The sequence below is a fragment of the Sinocyclocheilus grahami genome, unplaced genomic scaffold, assembly GCF_001515645.1.
Source record: "Sinocyclocheilus grahami isolate Dianchi unplaced genomic scaffold, SAMN03320097.WGS_v1.1 scaffold107.1, whole genome shotgun sequence".
Classification (NCBI taxonomy): Eukaryota; Metazoa; Chordata; class Actinopteri; order Cypriniformes; family Cyprinidae; genus Sinocyclocheilus; species Sinocyclocheilus grahami.
The window spans coordinates 41743-62665 of record NW_015505286.1 but is presented as its reverse complement, the minus strand read 5'-3'; the positions used below and the strand labels follow the sequence as shown (position 1 = coordinate 62665).

General features: G+C 38.2%; 1 protein-coding gene across 1 annotated transcript in view; it reads left to right on the top strand.

Annotated features, from left to right (window-relative positions):
* The window catches only part of ubtd2 (ubiquitin domain containing 2), a 72774-nt gene that overhangs the window by 31612 nt on the left and 20239 nt on the right, over positions 1–20923 (top strand). The window contains exon 2 of the mRNA XM_016276973.1: positions 14394–14630. Within this exon, the coding sequence (XP_016132459.1) occupies positions 14394–14630 (237 nt within the window). The remainder of the gene's footprint in view (positions 1–14393; positions 14631–20923) is intronic.

Genomic DNA, 20923 nt, shown 5'->3' with positions numbered 1-20923 from the left:
GTCTGTTTGATGAGAAAAATATGAAATTGATAAAATGGGTTATTAATCCGTACAACTGCAGCAGAGGACTATTATTCTGTTGCGTGATACTGCAGAAGAACTGATGACGGCACGATTTGATCTTCGGCTGACCAATCAGCAGAAAGGGGCGTTTCATTCCCGCCCACGTGTAGAAATCGAATATTTAAGCTGTTTATTAATTTTTCCACCCATGAACGAAAAATGAAAATATAAGCTGAATTCTTCTTTTTTGTTTTTTGGAAATGTTTTCTCATTTTTCTACTTTCAATATTAAATAAAAAAACGAATTATCATTCGATCATTCGTTTTTTGATTTAATATTGAAAGTAGACAAATGAGAAAACGGCTCCTTTTTTTCGTTTTTTTGTTTTTTTCCAAAAAAAACGAAAATTCATCTTAAATTTTCGTTTTTCGTTACGTGACACACTGAACAACACGGGGCGAATGCATTTACATTATAGTGAAGCGCAGACCAGTATTGATTTTAGTGTGAGTACGCAGCCATAACTTTTATTTTAGACAGTACAGTTTTATTACAGTTTTTCTGATTTGCTAAAACACATTTCTTGAAACCATCACTCATTTTCTCAAAACCTTAAACACAAATCCAAATACTCAAACTAAATTCACGAAACCTCTCACGAAACCATTTGCATCAAAATCAAATAATCACTGCAAAACCATTTCACTTGCACTCAAAATCAACCAGTGCTCTCAGATCACACACACGCAATAAAACAAACACTACAGAGCATTCATTAGACACTACAGAGAAAAATGGAGAACATAGTACTGAATGTTTGTAAATATTCAGCACTTGCATACGGCACAAATACTTCAGTCCAACTGCAAAGGCCAAAAAGGTCAAATAAACTCTAAATGAATAGCATGTTACAGTACACTCAAATACTGTAAGTTGTGCAATTGTAAAATCAGGGTCAAGGAGAGATTAATTCTGTCTCATCAACATGTCTTTGTGCTTGAGTCCAGCCTGAGGACTTTGTCCACATCACAAGAAATGTTGTCTTTTTTTGCTAGACAAAGAGAAAAAAACCCTCTGGTCTGACAGATCCAGCCTTGATAACATTCTCTAAAACTTCCAGTATTGATTTTAGTGTGAGTATGCAGCCATAACTTTTATTTTAGACAGTACAGTTTTATTACAGTTTTTCTGATTTGCTAAAACATATTTCTTGAAACCATCACTCATTTTCTCAAAACCTTAAACACAAATCCAAATACTCAAACTAAATTCACGAGAGTATGAATTGATTTAATTTTAGACACAAAACAGAGTGTTTTATTTGACTTAAAATACAGTTTAATTCTTGAATGAATCCGAGTCTTTGAATGAATCGTTTGTATGAGTGGTTCAATGACCCACCCATTTGCTTTGCTCCGGAACAAATCAGCATTTTAAACGAATCAGTTGAGTTGATGACTCAATGACTCATTCATCAACACAATGACTTGCCGCCACCTACTGGTGATGTAACCTTCATAATTCAAGTATCCAATTGTTTCATTTTGTCACTCATTTCATATTTCTGTAGGCTATACAGAATGTTTTTGTTTAAAACATTCATCTCAATCCATAATGCAATTGCTGTGTTAATGCATTTACTGCCGTCTGAGCAACATAATTGTGTAAATACATCTAAATTCAACTTAAGATGCAGCTTCTGTGCCACAGTGCAAAGATGGCTTTGGTTGGTACAGATGTAATACCTATAATGTCATATTTTTCAAATATTGACTAAATTCAGGAATTTAATATTAAAGGTGACAGACATATTTTATAAAGTTAGAAAAATGCCCTTTTCTATAAAAATAGCATGTATTATATACATGTGTAACATGCCATCGGATAATGACAGTATCATATAAACTTCTCTGAAAAAAACTCGAAATAATAATCAAAATGGTAAGATAGCTTTATATTCACACTAAGGGTGCTTTCACACCTGTAGATCGATTGCTTTGTTCCGAAACAGGGATTCAAATTAATACAATGTTGCTTTTTATTCTTGGTGCGGTTCGCTTTCACACTGCAAAGTTTCTAAACGGACCAAATTTGTTAATACAAGTCACGCGAGAGTAAACTGTTGGCTCATTGGTCAAAGTTCCACGGTTTATTTTCCCGGGATTCCACTAGCTGTCACAGCTGTCATCCGTCAAGATGGAACCGACAACAGCTTCGCGGGCTTATTGTTTTTTTTTTGTTTTTTTTTTATGTTAATTTATCATTTTGAGCAGGAGTCCAGGATTCATCGGGAAAACATTTTTAAAATGCACCTACTAGGAAGAAGAGCAATAAGACGGCATTATAAAATGAAAAGGTGTGCTTTTTTATTTTGAATGGCGAAGACGTGCTCACCCACAGACATTCACAGGTTCATTTTGAAGTATTAGCAAAACAATAAAACTAATGCTTTTCACGGAACTTACGTAATTACCCACTATACATTGTGATATAGCCTGGTTCGATGGTCCATTAGATCCGATTGCTTTCTCACTACAACCGAACCGCTCCGGAGTTCATTTTCAATCGAGCCGAGACCACCTCAATCAGGCGATGTCGGACCAATTGTTTTGGTGTGGATCTGGGCGCGATTGCCGTGTTCACATATGCCCAAATGAACCGAGCTAAGGGGGGAAACGCGCCAGGTTCCGAAACAACGGGCCAGGTGTGAAAGCACCCTAAAACCGATACTGGTCTGCGCTTCACTATAATGTAAATGTCACGCAGCTTTGCTACACAGATTTTGATATCTGGGCAGCTAAATAAAATGTGCAGTGCGCTAAAGAAATAGACTAAAAGGGTAATGTGGCTGCAGATCTGAGGTACATACATATTTCTGCAATAAGCACCTAATATTTGCCATATAGAATCTATGCCTACACAGAAGTAAGCCCTGTCTAGGCCTGCCCCAGTATGGTTTGTGTCAAGCCATTTGTTAGTCTGGTTGTTTGATGAGAGGGAGATGAATGCAGGAGTTGCAATAAACGCTTTAACAGCGGAGGACTCTTATTCTGTTGCACAAAACTGAAGACAACATGATGACGGCACCATTTGATGCTTGCTTGACTAATCAGCGGAAAGGGGTGTTTCATTTCCGCCCACACATGGAAATCGAACATTCAAACTGTTCATCCATTTTCTATCCCCGAATATACAAACGTAAAATCAAAGCGATTTCTTGTTTTTTTCGTTTAAAAAAAAAAACGAAAAGAAAAGAAAAACGAAAATGTTTCTGTTTTCAATTTTAAATAAAAAACGAATGAACACCGACCTTATTGCAGTTCTCCACGTTTACTTTTTCTTATTAAGGAACTACAGGGAAATATATGTGGCTCTACATACAGAAGCCATTCATGAACTGCAGTCCAGTTACCCTACTTGTACTATGCAGTATTAGTATCATGCAAATGCGGAGGGAAGGAAACACAAGCTCATGAATATTACATTTGGTGAACTCTGCCCTCCAAATTTGTATCGCATAAAGAGATGTAAACAATAGAAGATCGATTTTGGTCAATATTACCTTCTGGAGCTTATTCACATTGTATGTGTGAAATAGACACTGACACAGACAACACGCGTCATCAGAGAAGCTCTAAAATGTCACGGTTTCGGTCAATAATTTCGACCCTACAAAACTATTTCAGCCAAAACAGGCAATTCTTTTTTTTTCTGTTTTGGCCAAATCTTTTTTGTTGTCAAATTGTTGGTGCATCAATATTAATTCAAATAATTAATACCATAAGGCTTTTGAATAGTTGACTGTGATTGGCTGACGAATGTTCTAAGATGTGCAATTATTTTCCAATTAACGCACAGCTAATGTAGTTCCAGGCCTGTTGGTCGCATTACAGTTTAATATGACTTTGCCAATTTATTTAAGTTATTTCAAAGTCCTTAAAACAACACATGAACCAAAACCCACAAAGACACTGACCAAGCAAAGAAATATGACTCTCTCTCTCTCTCTCTCTCTCTCTCTTGGTGCATGCTGGAAGTTTTGGGAATGTGAGCGTCTCACTGGTGAGAGGAGCGTTTCTGAGGATAGTTTTCTTTACTGTTCTTGTTTCTTCTTCTTTTTTTTGCTAAATGTTTATGTAGGCTATAGTTATAGGGTTTCATTTGAATATTTAAAAATTTTTGAGGAGTAATAGTTGCCAGGTAGATGTTTTTTGGCCTTGTGGCGGAGGACTGGGATGGAGATTTCCTCTCTGTCACTCCGCCATGGAGTCAGGTGCGTGCCTGACGCCGGTGCAACGGTCGAGGACGTGTTCGTGGCGATTGGAGAACAAACAGGATTTGAAAATATTGTATCCGCATCCAAAATGAACAAGGCCATGGTAGTTTTTCTAAAGGATTAAAGTTTTTTGAGTAAACTCATTGTGAGCGGCGTTTGGGTAAGTGGAGCATTTGTTACTGTTTCACCGTTGGTATCACAGTCGACAAGGGTGAACATTTCTAATTGTCCACCATATATACCTAATGCATGCATTGAAAAGGAAGTGCAGAGGTTCGGGAAAATAGTAAGTGCAATGACATTAATTCCACTCGGGTGTAAAAATTAAGCCCTAAAACACATGTTGTCATTTAGCGGTTTATGGTTTTAGAATCGCCGACGCTAGATATCTCGTTTCGGGTTAAACAATGCGAGCACCAATCATTTGAAATGCTTTGAGTGTGGTAATATTGCACAAAAAAATGGAATGCCTGCATTAAACACAAACAGAAGAAAATACCAACAAAACAAATGAAGGTGAACAGGCGGTCGCTGTTGAAGCAGAGAATGTTGATAAAAGTAAAGAAATAGAGACAGATAACAGAACTGACAAAGAGCAGAGTGCAAATAATAAACTTAGTACTCATGAACAAAGTGAATCTACTGAAGATATAGGACAGAAGGAATCGAGTGAAAAGAAATTAGGGAAAAAAAGGGAAAAAAATAACTGTGATGGAGAAAATAAAAGGAAGAATTGTGAAGAGGCAGGGACAAGTGATGTGAAAAAATCTTAATTTGAGAGTTCTGATAATATTGATGTAGACAATGTTGAGAATCAAATTGATAATATATCTCTGTCTCAGCTCTCTGAAAGCACTGACGTGACTGAAGAAATGGCTGATGATGATTGTCTTTCTGAAAGTTCAGATTTTCCCTCCAACTATGATGAAGATCAGTTACATACTGTAAAAGAGATTAACACTTTCCTTGATGTAACCTTTGGAAGAAAAGTAGAAGTTAAGGAATTTTTTCCTTATGTGAAAAAGTTTTTGGCTTCAGTGATCAAGATACAAAAGACGGTCAGTTATGAAGAGTTAAGTAGAAGAAAAAGATTCTGTTTGGAAAAAAATGGTAACAAACTTGAGAAAAGAAAAAGTTCTTGAAAACTCCTTATAGTTTATTTATGAAGGAATCACAAGGGGTGAACTATCTGTCCCTTTTGGTCTTGTCCTCTTTATTTTTCTTTTTTCTGTCTTCTTTTTTCATGGAGAGCTTTAGAATAGGATCCATTAACATTAATTAATGAGGGAAGAACTGGCAGGAAAAGAGCAAGTTTAAATGAATACATACAAAATAAGAGTATTGATGTAACATTTGTACAGGAGACGCATAGTTATGTGAAGAATGAAGTGGAATGCAAAATGGGGTGGAGAAGTGATTTATTTATGAGTCATTGTACAAATGTTAGTGTAGGAAGAGTTGCTATTTTATTTTCAAAGACGATTAATATAACCACTGTGTCTGTCAATGAAATAGAAAGAGGAAGAATTTTGGCTGTTCAAACAATTATAAATGTTTCTACGTTTGTTTTTATTCATATTTATGCACCAAATACTGGTGCAGAAAGGATACACATTTTTAAAAAGTTACATGCGTTTTTAAAACAAAAACTGTGATGAAAATATATGGTTGATTTTGGGGGGTGACTGGAACTGTACAGTAAATTTTACTCTAGATAGAAATGGAGAAGAACCTCATCCCTCTTCTGCCAAAATTTTACATAATGTTATTAGTAATTCTAATTTAGTTGACGCATGGAGACTACAACACTCACTCTATTTGAAAATCTCATGCACTCTTTTTGCAAAACTCTAAACACATTCTCATTCACTTAAACACTTATCACACTGTGATGCATTTGTGCTGAAAAATGCTAAAAGTTAAACAAAAGTTAAACACAACTAAAGCACAGTTGTCATAGTTTACACACAACGATTCAAAATTGTTCACACTTGTTTCTAATGATGTGATCAAACCAACTTTACAAAATACGAGCCAGTTCAGAGTGTACAAGTGGCACAGGTGAATGAATGATGATACGAACAATAGATGGAAACAATCTGAGAAGGAAAAGAGGAAGAGTACATGTAAGAAGTGGAGGATGAGGAGGGAAAGAGCAAGGTTTAGAGAGTGTTATCAAGGCTGGATCTGTCAGACCAGAGGGTTTTTTCTCTTTGTCTAGCAAAAAAGACAACATTACTTGTGATGTGGACAAAGTTCTCAGGCCGGACTCAAGCACAAAGACATGATGCTGAGACAGAATGAATCTCTCATTGACCCTGATTTTACAGTTGCACAACTTACAGTATTTGAGTGTACTGTAACATGCTATTCATTTAGAGTTTTATTTGACCTTTTTGGCCTTTACAGTTGGACTGCAGTATTTTTGCAGTATCCAAGTGCTGAATATATACAAACATTCAGTACTATTCATTATTCAGCACAATACCATTCTTGCAGTACATACAGTAGGCCTATACAATATATTCACCTTACTCAGTTGCAATTACTATAATGTTTTATGTGTGTGTGATCTGAGAGCATTGTTTGATTTTGAGTGCAAGTGAAATGGTTTTGCAGTGATTGTTTGATTTTGATAGACTAAAGTCACGAAACCTCTGACTCTTCCGAGTATTTGGATTTGTGTTTAAGGTTTTGAGAAATGTGTTTTTGCAATTCAGAAAAACTAATAAGATTAAAAGTAATAGAATTTTAAAGTCTACAATTTGTCCAAATGGGTTCTCTGATCATCATTTATGTATAATTGAAATAAATGTAAGGAAGTCACAAAGTCATAGCTATTATTGGCACTTTAACGTGAAATTTATTACAAGATGTGCTTTTTTTTTGTGAAAAATGTTGTGTGAGTGTAAAAAACAAAAAAATAAATATGATGATATTGTTCAGTAGTGGGATATAGGTAAAGCACAAATTAGAATATTTTGTCAATTATACTGTATATATATATATAAACACAAATGGTGGGATCAAAGTTACGAAGCTGAAAGTTCAATGCAAACGGAGATATCGTCTTTTAAAATTCTGACAATTTAGTGCCTTCAAAAATGGCTGGAAGGGACTACAACAAGTTACTTCCCGGGTTTGTGATGTAACAAACCCAGATAAACCCCTCCCTCGGGAAAAGGCAGCAAAGGGGGCGAGGCCATGCTGCGCTGCTTTAGAGACGAGGAAGAGAAAACTAGAGGTGCATGTAAAAATCTTTTCATATATGAATTGCGTAAATATGATGATATTGTTCAGTAGTGGGATATAGGTAAAGCACAAATTAGAATATTTTGTCAAAATTATACTGTATATATATATAACACAAATGGTGGGATCAAAGTTACGAAGCTGAAAGTTCAATGCAAACGGAGATATCGTCTTTTAAAATTCTGACAATTTAGTGCCTTCAAAAATGGCTGGAAGGGACTACAACAAGTTACTTCCCGGGTTTGTGATGTAACAAACCCAGATAAACCCCTCCCTCGGGAAAAGGCAGCAAAGGGGGCGAGGCCATGCTGCGCTGCTTTAGAGAAGAGGAAGAGAAAACTAGAGGTGCATGTAAAAATCTTTTCATATATGAATTGCGATTCTGTCTTCTAACGATTCTAATGGATTCACAAGTTTCAAAATCAATGTTCTAAAGCAGCGGTTCGTAATACTGTTCCTCGCATCCCCCTGCCCTGCACACGCTCTGCATCTCTCTCTCTCTCTTGCTGCTAGTAAGATACAATCTTGTTTTTCACCTAATAAATATTGAAGTTGTGATTTCTTGTTTAACATGTTGAAGTCAGGGTAAAGTATTTAAAATTTGGGATAAAATTTATTTCTAATGTCTTGATAGTTAGGGCAGCTAGTGAGGAAGTGCTGCTCTGTCTCTACTTCTCCATAATCTTGTTTTTCACCTAATAAATATTGAAGTTGTGATTTCTTGTTTAACATGAAGTCAGGGTAAAGTATTTAAAATTTGGGATAAAATTTATTTCTAATGTCTTGATAGTTAGGGCAGCTAGTGAGGAAGTGCTGCTCTGTCTCTACTTCTCCATGATTACAGTAAGGGCAGATACGGCTCTCTTTGGGCAGCCAGTGCTGTCGATATCTGCCCGTCTCTATAGTCAGAGTATGACTGCTCAGTCTGTACCTCGTCATTTGTCCTCTTAATTTACAGTCTTTCACTGTACTCAGATAATCTGCAGTTGTGTAATCTCTATTTAGGGCCAAATAACATTCAAGTTTACTTTGTTTTTCTGTTGTTTCAGTCCAATAAGTTAGATAATTTTCTTTTTGTGCTTTTATAATTTGGTTGGGCCGAATTTTGTGGATGAATATTTCAGTGTCCTGATGCTGGTTGTTGTTAGTCATGTTAGTTTATTTTTGCAGCTTCAGGACAATCTGAATCAGGGGACTTTTTTCAGGGTTCACTTCATGGATTTTAAGGGCCTTAAAATGGTAAAAGTTGGGGTCACTCATTTTTAGGTGTTTCCAAAATTTGATGGCTCTTTTCTCAATGCGCATTAGTAGAGGGTATTGGCCTAATTCTGCCCTGCATGCGTTGTTCGGTGTGCGCCTCTGTACTCTGAGGATACTCTTACAGAACACAGCATGCAGGGCTTCAATCGGATTTTTCAAATTCGTGATTTAGGAGAGGACCCCACACTTCACTGCCATATAATGCAATAGGTTCTATGACTGATTGGAATATTTTGAGCCAGATTCTAATTGGTATTTCAATTTGGATAGATTTTTTTGATGGCATAAAAGGCCCTTCTTGCTTTCTCTTTCAGTTCATTCACAGCCAAATTTAGCTTACCAGTTGCACTTATTTTCAGCCCGAGGTATGTGAAGTTTTTGGTATCTTCAATTTTGGTCATACCAAGGGTGAAGTTGTGTCTCTTTCCCTGACATCTGGGTCTTTTCTGGAATGTTAGTACTTTAGTTTTGTTAGGATTAATAGTAAGGGCCCAGGTCTGATAGAACTTGTGCAGGATGTCTAGGTTCTGCTGTAGACCCTCTTCTGTTGGAGACATCATTATAGTATGGAGATTCAGAGGGAGGAATATAGAGAGCGCATAAGAAAACATCTTCAGTGGTTTGGGTAAGGTGCTTGTTGATTTTGAGCCAGATATGTGATTATTCTTTTTTAATTGTTTGGATGTATTTGTCAATTTCTTGTTTGTGCCAGATTATGATGCCCCCTGAATCTCTTCCACATGTGATTTTTTCATGTTTTCTAGAGGATACAAATATTTCACAGTATCCTGGGGGACAAAGAGTGACTTCATCAGTTTTGCACAATGTTTCCTGTAATATTATTGTGTCCATGTCTGATATGTTTTTTTTCTAAAATCTGAGGTTTGGGTTTTGGAACCAAAACTTGCATGAACCTTGTATGTTCCACATTGTAATAATGAATGATCTCATTTAGTCAACAAATGTAAAAATTCAACAATCTTAATATTGCTCTAGAGCAGCAGTGGCGAACTCCGTGTCCTGGAGAGCCGCAGCCCTGCAGAGTACAGCTCCAACCCTAATTAAAACTCACCTGCCTGTAGCTTTCTAATAACCCTTCAGACCTTGATTAGCTTGTTCAGGTGTGTTAGATTAGGGTTGAAGCAAAACTCTGCAGGGCTGCAGCTCTCCAGGACCGACGTTCGCCACCCCTGCTCTAGAGTGATGCAAACCCAAGTCCAACACAGTATCAAGGATCAAAGAGTACATGTGTAAACATAGATCTAAATTTTTTAAAATATATACATATATTGTGTGTATGTCTTTTACTCACTACTACTGTTCCAGCCGTGTGCGTATAAGTCTGAGCAGGTCCTTAATCTCTACTAGGTTAGTGTGGTTTGGCCCTTTTAGGGCTGCGGCATAACTCCTCTGCTCTTGCTGTTCAGGCCGGTGGGGGTGTGGACCAGGCTGCTCCTCTGCTGAGATGCTGTTGTTCCTCGCTGGAGCTGGTCTGGGTCTTTTGTGGTTGTGCTGATGTTGGTCCCAGGAGAGAGGGCCCTGTGGTGCAAGGTACTGTTGCTGGGGTCTCAGCTGCTCGGTGTAGGCTGATGGTAGTAGAGAGCAGGCTGTGGAGGTTGAGGTCGAAGTACAGGTTCAGGTTGAGGTCCAGGTCGAGGTACAGGTCCAGGGTGGTGGGGTGGGGGCATAGTGGCTTGGTCATAGGGTGCAGGCCTGTGGGTAGGGTTTGTACAGTACTGCTCAGCCGAGCCTGGAGAGGTGATGTTCTGTGGTGCTGTTGGGGGAAAGCGTCTCACTGACTGAAGGGTAGTGGCTGCTCTGGCGCTCTTTGGGGGGTTGCCAGGGGTTCGGCCCAGGGTCACGTCTTTAAGGGTTTTGGCAAACATACAAACACTGTCTTTACGGAGGTGGACATGGTCGTAGAGGTGGCCGAGGTCCAGTGTAGGATGATGTGCCAGGTGAACATTTGGCATTCCAGCACATCTATGTGAGATGTCTGTTTACTCTTTGTATGGTGCGAGGATGGAAGTCTGATCTGGGCAGGATGGTGGAGATAACTACTTTTGAAGTTGGAAAGGTTTGTGTTGCTTTTATGGCCACCCGTGTCACACTCTCTCATTCAGCTCAGCTCCAACAATGAACTGTTCCAATTATACACTTATTTTCACATAGCTATGAGAAACGTTAAACATGGTCATTGTGCGTGCAGTTGCCGTACTGTATTAAAGCTTTAATCAGGATAAAACCATATATTAAGCAGTAGCATTTACAAATAACAGCATATCTAAAAGTATGAGACAACAACAAACAAAAAACATCAGTGTCTTCAGATGTGGTAACCATGGTATAAGCAAAATAATTGACCACAGGCAGTCAAAATATTAAAAAATAATGCACACCAAAGTGTAATGTCAGTCTGTGCCATGTAAATTATTTTTCGATGATTCAACGGCCTGTTGTCAGTTATTCCTTATTATTTGAACTTTAGAGTTTTAAGCTCGTCTTTTGCAATATTTGTCTACTAGCCACGTTTGACACACTTACAATGTGTTAAGTGATCACAATTTCTGCTTCTTGATTGATTGTCAACATAATTGTTTGCGATATTTGCCTGCTGGTTATTTATCCTGAAAATGTTTTATTTTAATTTGCAATTTACCTTGTCTTGCATTGGTAACAAGCCTCCACAAGATTCCATGGTGTTAGTTGCTAGATGTCAAGAGTTTAAATCCCCCAATCAGAGCTTTTCTCTTAAATCAATACATTTTATGCCCAGTGGTTTACTTATTTTTCCCAACCTGGCAACCATGCGCAATCAAACTGTCAATCAAGCTTAAGCTCATTTACTTCTTACACAAGAAGCTAATAAGAAATAGTAGATGGATTTGGAATCTCACAAAGGTTCAGCATCCACAACTTAAAGCTGTGTGTTGTCAGTCAGCAACCGGCCCTTCTTACAAGACTAAGATGAGCAGCCCCTCTCCTGGGGCACACTAACGACAGCATTTGAAATGCCATGGTGCCTCTCTAATGAATTAGATTAATGTGGTCACCCGTCCATTTTACTTTTACTTTTAATTAGTGCATAATTTACTAAACAGGAAATGGAACTGTGATGTTAATCAGGCTATAGATTTTCTGTCTGCAGCATGAAGATATGTGTGCCCTGAGGGAAGTCAGCATGCTCAACAGCCATCTAAGAGACAATAACGTTTTTTTCTTCTTCTAGGAATAGAGGATTATTGTTGCGGCTCTTAGCATATTTACACTGCAAATTGTTTGTATTGAGTCAAAGTGTATTTCTGCCACTGTGCTTGGTGAAATCTTGATCATGGAAAGCGTCCAAAACAATCATGTTTTTCTTAATTTTTCTTATTTGCTAGCTGTCACAAATGTCAGAATACTTGAGCAGTCTACTGTGGTTTCTTTTCTTTTTATACATGTTTAGCCCTTTTTATATATGATTATATGAGGCATAAAACCCTGTTTAAGATGATGTCTGTCATATTTCATTTATATATGGGCGTTTCTTCAACTAGGTGCACTTTTATCCTTGTGAAGTTGAATAAAAAAAACTTGTTCAAAAGTTTCCAAGTGACTGCTGCAGAACGCATGAGAGAGAGAGACGAGGCAGCGCATTTCACGCGTCTCATAAGTCAGTAGGAATGTACCGAACGTGGCACTTGCGGGAGTTCAAGTACACACCAAATTTCAGGCCGTGTAGATAGGCAAGCATATATACAAATCATTTAGTAAGCAGAAATCCGAAATTTACCTTAACATATTAAGTTAGAGGAAGATGCGATTGAATTGATGCTTGAAAAATGCGCTTCCAGCAGCCATGATAAACAGTTGGCGGTTAAAGTTTTCTATGCACAATTTGATTTGACGAAAGTCACGAGACCTATTACTCTCTATCCAATCACGTTGATGGATAAATTTATTTTTATTAAAATAAGCATGTATCGACCACAAACAGGAAAATAGCGGAGTAAAAGTACCGATACATCACTTAAAATGTACTCAAGTAAAAGTACACAATTTTTAAACTACTCAAAAAAGTACAATTACTGATAAAAACTACTTACTGTAACGTGAGTAGGCTATTTGTAATTCGTTACTTCACACCCCATGGCGAAGTTGCTGGATATTGGCAGGAACTGGAACACGCTGTCGTAGATGCCGAACCAGAGCATCCCAAACATGTTCAATGGGGGACATGTCCGGTGAGTATGCTGGCCATGCAAGAACTGGGATGTTTTCAGCTTTCAGGAATTGTGTACAGATCCTTGCAACATGGGGCCGTGCATTATCATGCTGCAACATGAGGTGATGGTCATGGATGAATGGCACAACAATGGGCCTCAGGATCTCGTCACGGTATCTTTGTGCATTCAAAATGCCATCAATAAGACGGTTTCTGACAGTTTGTTTAGAAATTCTTTGGTTATGCAAACCGATTGTTGCAGCAGCTGTCCGGGTGGCTGGTCTCAGACGATCTTGGAGGTGAAGATGCTGGATGTGGAGGTCCTGGGCTGGTGTGGTTACACGTTGTCTGCGGTTGTGAGGCCGGTTGAATGTACTGCCAAATTCTCTGAAACGCCTTTGGAGATGGCTTATGGTAGAGAAATGAACATTCAATTCACGGGCAACAGTCAGCATGCCAATTGCACGCTCCCTCAATACTTGCGACATCTGTAAAATTAAAATAACAAATACAAATAATACAAATCAAACGACAGTAGTTTATCAATAATCCTAAAAAATAACATTGTCAAACATACACACAACTTACTTACACATAGTAAGGAATGGTTATAAAAACTGAAACAGATGTGAAACTAGTAGTAGGAAAGAGGATAAATAAAAAGCGATACTTATCCTTTGCCGGTGTCCCTGCCCGGTGTAGTCGCACGGTAGAGTCGATGGTCTTTACACTCTTCGGTCGCACGGTAGAGTCGATGGTCTTTACACTCTTCGGTCGCACGGTAGAGTCGATGGTCTTTACACTCTTCGGTCGCACGGTAGAGTCAGAATCAGAATCAGAATGAGTTTTTATTGCCATATTATCGCAGACGATGCTGTATCACACACCCCAGACTCGAATTGAGTGGAAAAGGAATCATCCGTGGTTGTGCGCGCACTTGTTTGCACATGAGCATGAGTCTAACTTGCTTTCCTGCAGTCCGTGTTCTTCTGACTTCTGACTATTTTGTAGTAAGTAATGAATATGCTTCGGGGAAATGTATCGGAGTAAAAGTATACAATTTAATTAGGAAATGTAGAGGAGTAAAAGTAAAAGTTGGCTGAAATATAAAAACTCAAGTAAAGTACAGATACTCCCAAAAATACTTAAGTACTGTAACAAATTATTATTACTTTGTTACATTACACCACTCCTTTTGTTGTTATATTGCTGTTGCTAACATTTTATATAAGCCGCAAGAACTGTGGCACTATGTTACAGTGCTTTTACCAGATTTAAGGAGGTTTCAGGCATTCACATTTACATAATTTGCTTTATTACATTATTGGCATACAGTAATAGTACATATCTTAAACATCCTGTTGGATCTTGATCTGTTTGTCTATGTTTTGCAGTTGCACTGGGGCGAAACCAGCCCCTGAAGAGAGAGAAGCCCAAATGGAAGAGCGACTACCCAATGACTGATGGGCAGCTGCGCAGCAAGCGTGATGAATTCTGGGATACCGCACCGGCTTTTGAAGGCCGCAAGGAAATTTGGGATGCACTTAAGGCAGCTGCCCAGGCCTTTGAGAGCAATGACCATGAACTTGCTCAAGCCATAATTGATGGCGCCAGCATAACATTACCACACGGTAAGAGGCGCATGTCACAGATGCTGGTAGACCAGCGTGCTTTGTAGCATATTAATAATGGTTTCTCATTCTGTATTTAGCTGTTTTTTTTATTTTAAATCGTCTTCCAACGTTTGTGAAAATACGTTTTCTTTTTTATTTCTATTTTTCTGTCTTAGTTTCCCTTCCCTTTTTTGTGGCTTGCTTAGTTGGGGACAAAGAGTCGAAAAATAAAGCAGATCTTGCCGTTTTTAAGGCATTTATGTAGGCAGAAACACTATCCTTCCACAATTTGAAAAACCTGTAGTTTTGTTTTCTTCCAAATACACTCCATTTTCTGGGCTGTTCTCTTTAGGGCGTGAGTGTGCTTGTTATGTCACTGCATCGGATTGTTTTCCTTAAAGGGATAGTTCTCCCAAAAATGAAAATGTGCTGTTAATTTACTCACCCTCAAGCCATCCTAGATGTCAAGAAAATATTTACTTGAAATCATGGTCCTTAGTGATTCATAAAATGCAAGTCAGCAGTTACCTGTCACGGACCAGGTGTGTGGAGGCAGGCAGGATGACGAGGACGACAAGGATACAAAATAAGTATATTTAATGTAGCGACAACAAGGCAGAGACAGACACACACTCGGGGTAACATTCACAATAACCGACAACACTAGAATACTCATGCTGTTATGTAATGTAAATGCAATTATGTTATTAAAGCCCTGAATAATGATGTGAAATGTGGGTGTTTTACATGTCTAAAGCATTTAAAGTAAATAAACTAGTCTTCATCAGCTCACCTTTTTTCATAAATAATGAGAAACCATTAAAACTTTAATTTTGCTCCTTCATTCAAGTGTTAGGTTCACGCATGCGCATATCACCGGCTCATCAGTCTTTGGTCGGTGTTGGAACTATTTCCTTAGTTCAGTGTACTGTTGGAGGAACTGGAGCGCTGAATGAGTTGTCAAAAAACAGCATTACAGGATGATATATGCCAGAATTGGTTCATTTTGAGTCAAAGTGCCTGTCAGGCATACGAAAGTGAGTTTTGATTAAGTAACATGTATATCTGTGCTGCTTGAGCTCCAAACTGTTTCAGATGGTTAAGTCCAATCTTAAAAAGAACTGGTTCAAAAGAATGATTAATTTGCGAAACGGACATCTCTCTGGACTGTTTGACTGAGGATATGGATTACAGGTGGTAATGTCATAAATAATGTTTAGTTTCTTGCACAAACTAATCGTTTTGCTTCATAAGACCTCAATATATCTTCAGATACCAAGGGTATTTTATGTTCCTTGATGTGCTTTTTTTTTCTCAAAAAATGTGCAGCCGCTGACTTGCATTTTATGAATCAACCAAGGACCAAGGTTTCAGCTTGTAATCTTTTTTACTGTTCTATTCAGAAACAAAGTCATCTACATCTTGGATGGACTGAGGTCGAGTAAATTAACAGCAAATTTTCATTTTTGGGTGAACTATCCCTTTAATCTTCTTTAAGCACAAAGGAGCAACCACGTGTAAAGTGCTAGAAAAGAGAGTCAATAGTTTCTGTGGAAACATCAAATTATTTTTAGCTATCTGGTATGCTGAGGAGTTGAGATGAGTGAGGAAGATAGTTTAGTTCTAGTCTTTAATGGTAGAAGTGATAGTTCAACCATATTTGTAACAAGGAGTTGAGTTTGCAGCTTTAGTTAAATGGACTTTACACAAAACTACATAATGATCTGAAATGTCATCACACTGCTGCAGAATTTCAGCACCATCAACATCGATTCTATGTATCAAAAATAAATCTAGAGTTTGATTCCAACAATGAGTGGACCCTGGCACGTGTCATCTAACTCCAGTAGTGTCAGGGTTTTGGGTAGAGGATGGAGCGAGGACTCAGTACTGCAGAAGAATGGGCTTTATTTTAAAATAAAACTAAACAAAACAACAAAAACTACCCCGAGGGGGAAAAACAGGCTGGCAAGGCAAGGCAAGGCAAGGCAAGGCAGGATCTGGACACATCCAGGGATTGACGATGACGAACTCACGCACGACTGCAAACACAAGGAGAATAAATGGAGCGCAAATGAGGAGGGTAATGAGGGATCACATGTGGGACAAATTAACTAATAATCAGGTAACAAGATGGGAGGGGTCAAGACAATTGACATGAGCACATGGCACACCGAATCAAAGACAAAAAGCCATGTGCTCACACAAAACAAAACACAAGCACATGGCCAGCAAAACAAATCACAAGCCATGTGCTAGAACAAGAGACACGAACACGCAGCTAATGAGAAAACTCATAAGCCGCGTGTTCACACAAGACAACAAGAAAAGCACGCGGCTGAACACAAACCGCGTGCTTCACAAAACACAACACACGTGGACAGAAGAGCGCACGGCCGAGCGAACTCGAGACCGCACGCCCCCCCAACAGACAGAACATGGAGCGCGAGTGTCCGGACCCCGACACGAAACCGAAACTCAAGACATGAGTGCCGGGATCTGAACACCACGCTCCAACATGAAACAGTACACGCAGACGAGAGCGCACGGCTCGAGCACACTCGAAGCCGCACGCTCACATGAAAACAATGACATGACGCGAGTGTCAGGGCTCTGTCACAAAACCATGAATTACACTAGACCGAAGTGACAGAACCCTGACAAGTAGAGTTTAGAATCTCTATAAATGCCAATTCCAATGTGTCTTTTCCATTATCTACATGGATATTAAAATCACCAACAATCAAGACTTTTTGTCTGCAGCCAGTATGAAGCCAGCCAAAAATGAAAATTTGCTGTTAATTTACTCACCCTCAAGCCATCCAAGATGTGACTTCTTTTCTTGAGTAGAACAGTCAAGAAAAATTTTACTTGAAATCATGGTCCTTAGTGATTCATAAAATGCAAGTCAGCAGCTACTGTTTTAGATACTGTTAAAGAAACACAAAATTAACTGATATATATATATTGCCAATGTATTGAGGTATTATGAAGCGAAACAATCAGTCTGTGCGAGAAACTGAATATTATTTACATCATTACCTATAATCCATAGCCTCAGGCAATGGGAAAATCTGATTATTTTCCGTAAACTGTTTTTTTTCAGACAGTTAATTTCAATGAACTGGTTCAGTTCACAAGATCGTTTATGTAATCATGCAATTATGTAATGTAAATGCAATTATATTATTAAAGCACCGAATAATGATGTGAAATGCATTACTTTAAATGTCTAAAGCATTTAAAGTAAAAAAACTTGTCTTCATCAGCTCGATCAATCACACTTCTGAGCAGTGTTTCGGAACATCTGCGCTTCGGGGTCTTGACACCGTGTCGAAACATCAGTTTCGCGTCAGCCATCCCTAGTTCCTTGTTGCCGTGCCTTGCCTAGTTTTGACCCTGGACTGTTTCCTTATATCTGATTGTTTGCTGTAGTGGTGGGCAGAGCGAGGCTTCATGAAACACTGAAAGAGTCTAAGCAAATGTGCTGAGGCTTCGAAACAATTCGACACCCGTCTCTACGGTGACACCTAGTGGTCATTTTCATGTATTGCTCTGAAACAGTATTGACATTGACAAAAACAGTATTGTTGTGCTTGTCATTCCACCATGTGGGTTGGGGGAGTGGTTAGTGTGCATGATTGGCATGTTGTCAGAACCTGTCACTTTAGGTTCGAATCCCGGGTGAAGCGTGTATATAATTATAAAAAAATATTTGAAAGTTGTGTTTTTATTGTTCTGTTCTTGTAATGTGTTGTAACATCTCTCTGACAACTGAATGAACTCTTTGTGAATGTTATTTTGGTCATGAAAAAATTAACATTAATAAAAGACATCAAGCCACAACGCCTGGCATTTTTTACATATAAAGATTTTTATTTAAATATATAAATTGTTCTGCTGCATTAACTCCACTTTTATACTTTGCGGGAGTTAGGTTAAGACAGATGTGCGATTGTGTGGTTGGTTCCCGACCCTGTTGATCAAAAGCAGATTCGGGTCTCGAAACACTTGTGAAACATCCCGATGCTTTGATTTGCCTTAGTCATGGTGTGTCACAGACATGGGTGTTTCGAATCACACTTCGGAGCAGTGTTTCGAAACATCTGTGCTTCGGGATCTCGACACCGTGTTGAAATGTCAGTTTCACGTCAGCCATCCCTAGTTTGCTGCCTGCCCTGATCTTCGCCTGTTTATTGGAGTACTCTTTTGTCTCTTCCTGGATTATACTTGTTAGCTGTTGTTTGACTCTGCCTGTTTTTACCACTCTTTTGAATAAAACCTGCACTTGGATACACCAACCCCGTTGTCACATTCTCCAACATTACAACCATATTCAGAATTTTTGTTTTGATCACTAGATGTGAGATTTGGTGTCACTGATGTCAAACTGGATGTCTTGACATGCCCAATTTGAATATGCATATATTTGATTTGAGAGCTAAAAAATTAGAGCTTCATTCCTTTTAATTTGTGATCTAAAACATGATAACATAGTTGGCAGGGGTGTGCAATATTGCAGTGTTAATTTTGTCAACGAAGACGACAAAAAAAAATAATTTCATTAACGAACATTTTTTCTGTAACTAAGACGAGACATTGACGAGCTAAAACTAATATCTGATGATAAAAACTATGACAAAATTTAAAGCTATTAAAGCAGCGAATGATTTTTCTTTTGCTCTTTTTGAATAACATTTATATAAGAAATGCACGGATCCGTTATACTGATGTACATCTGATATTTCCTTTACTGTTTACATTCACTTAAAACAACCGACTGTGCTTACAAGGATACTTGTCAAGACAGTCATAGGTATTCACCTGCTGTCTGAGAAGGCTATCTGTTTGTGCACTTCAGATGTGTGCGCGGTGCCCCTGGTATAGCGTGCGTAATTATACTGAAACATAAATATATAACCAGTTTACCTGATTCAATGGGATGGCTGAGCCTGTTTCTGAGATAACAACGTGTCAATCCGTGGTTGAATTAACTGATGCTCGCGCCCCCCTTGACAGGTACTGGTTGAAAACTTTTGCTATAGGCTACTGTCTTGTCCTTCAAAATGTGCGTCCCTGTCATTGGATTGCAACTGGATAAGGGGCATTTGCATATCTAGTCTCAGTATGGCAGGCGCAGTGGATGGATAGGCTACAAAAATGCAAACTAGCAATCTGAAAATGGCCTCCACACCCGAAGGGGTAGGGATAAGGTGACCAGACGTCCTGTTTTTCCCGGGAGTCACAATTCGTTGTCGGTTAACTTAAAGTTAGTGAAGGTGGGATAGGCAGAATCGCGCTGATAGAAGTGCTCTGTCTCGAGCATGCTCCACTTATTCAGTTCTCATATACAGCGAGCGATCAGTTCTCAGTGCTCAAATACACACACAGCAGTCCAAATGTCTATCGTGTAGAGTATCTCACATAAATACAGTCGGTTATGGATTAAGTGAACGTAAACAGGTGGGTGAAAACTGAACGTGTGTCAGAATTACATGCATGCCTTCAGTCTTAAAGGGACAGCATTCCTAATTAAGTACCTATCCGTGTCATTAATGTTAACCAACAAAAGATGTTAAATAAATGTTAAGTAAACCTCCTGTATCTGGAAAATGAGTTTAATTTGTATCTCTTTTGTATTTGTCTTATTGTCTTATTCAGCTTCTTTTTCAAAAATTATAAATTATATACATTATATATGTTATATATGAACAACTATAATTTTTATAAGTTGCTCCCTTTTCACTAGCTAAAGGGATAGTTCACCCAAAAATGAAAATTGTCATAATTTATTCAAGTTTTTCCAAATTCAATCCTTGATTCAAATTTCTCATAAGCTTAATTGATTTGGTCTAAAGAGAGAATAATTAATGACTATTTTTGTTCGAAGACTACATATAAAATAGCTACAAAAATAAATGTTGGTAACTGCAGTTTGACTAAAAGTAATGACTAAGAATAATGACTAAAAGTTGACAAAAATGCATTGACTTTTCGTCGACTAAAACTAGACTAAAACTATGAAAGACTCAAATTACTAAAATGTGACTAAGACTATTAATCATTTTCGTCTCAAGATAAAGACTAAGACTAAATAAAAAATGCCTGTCAAAATTAACACTGCAATATTGACAAAAAATAATAATATTTAATGATTAAAAAAAACAAATAACAATAATAACAATATTTAGCTGAGTGTGTTTTTGTGCTGGTACCTTGGCTGACTTAGGCCTGTCGTGGACAAATTACTCTTGACGTTTTATCATATTCTTTACATTGTGTTCGGTGGTTAGTCCATGACAGAAATGAAC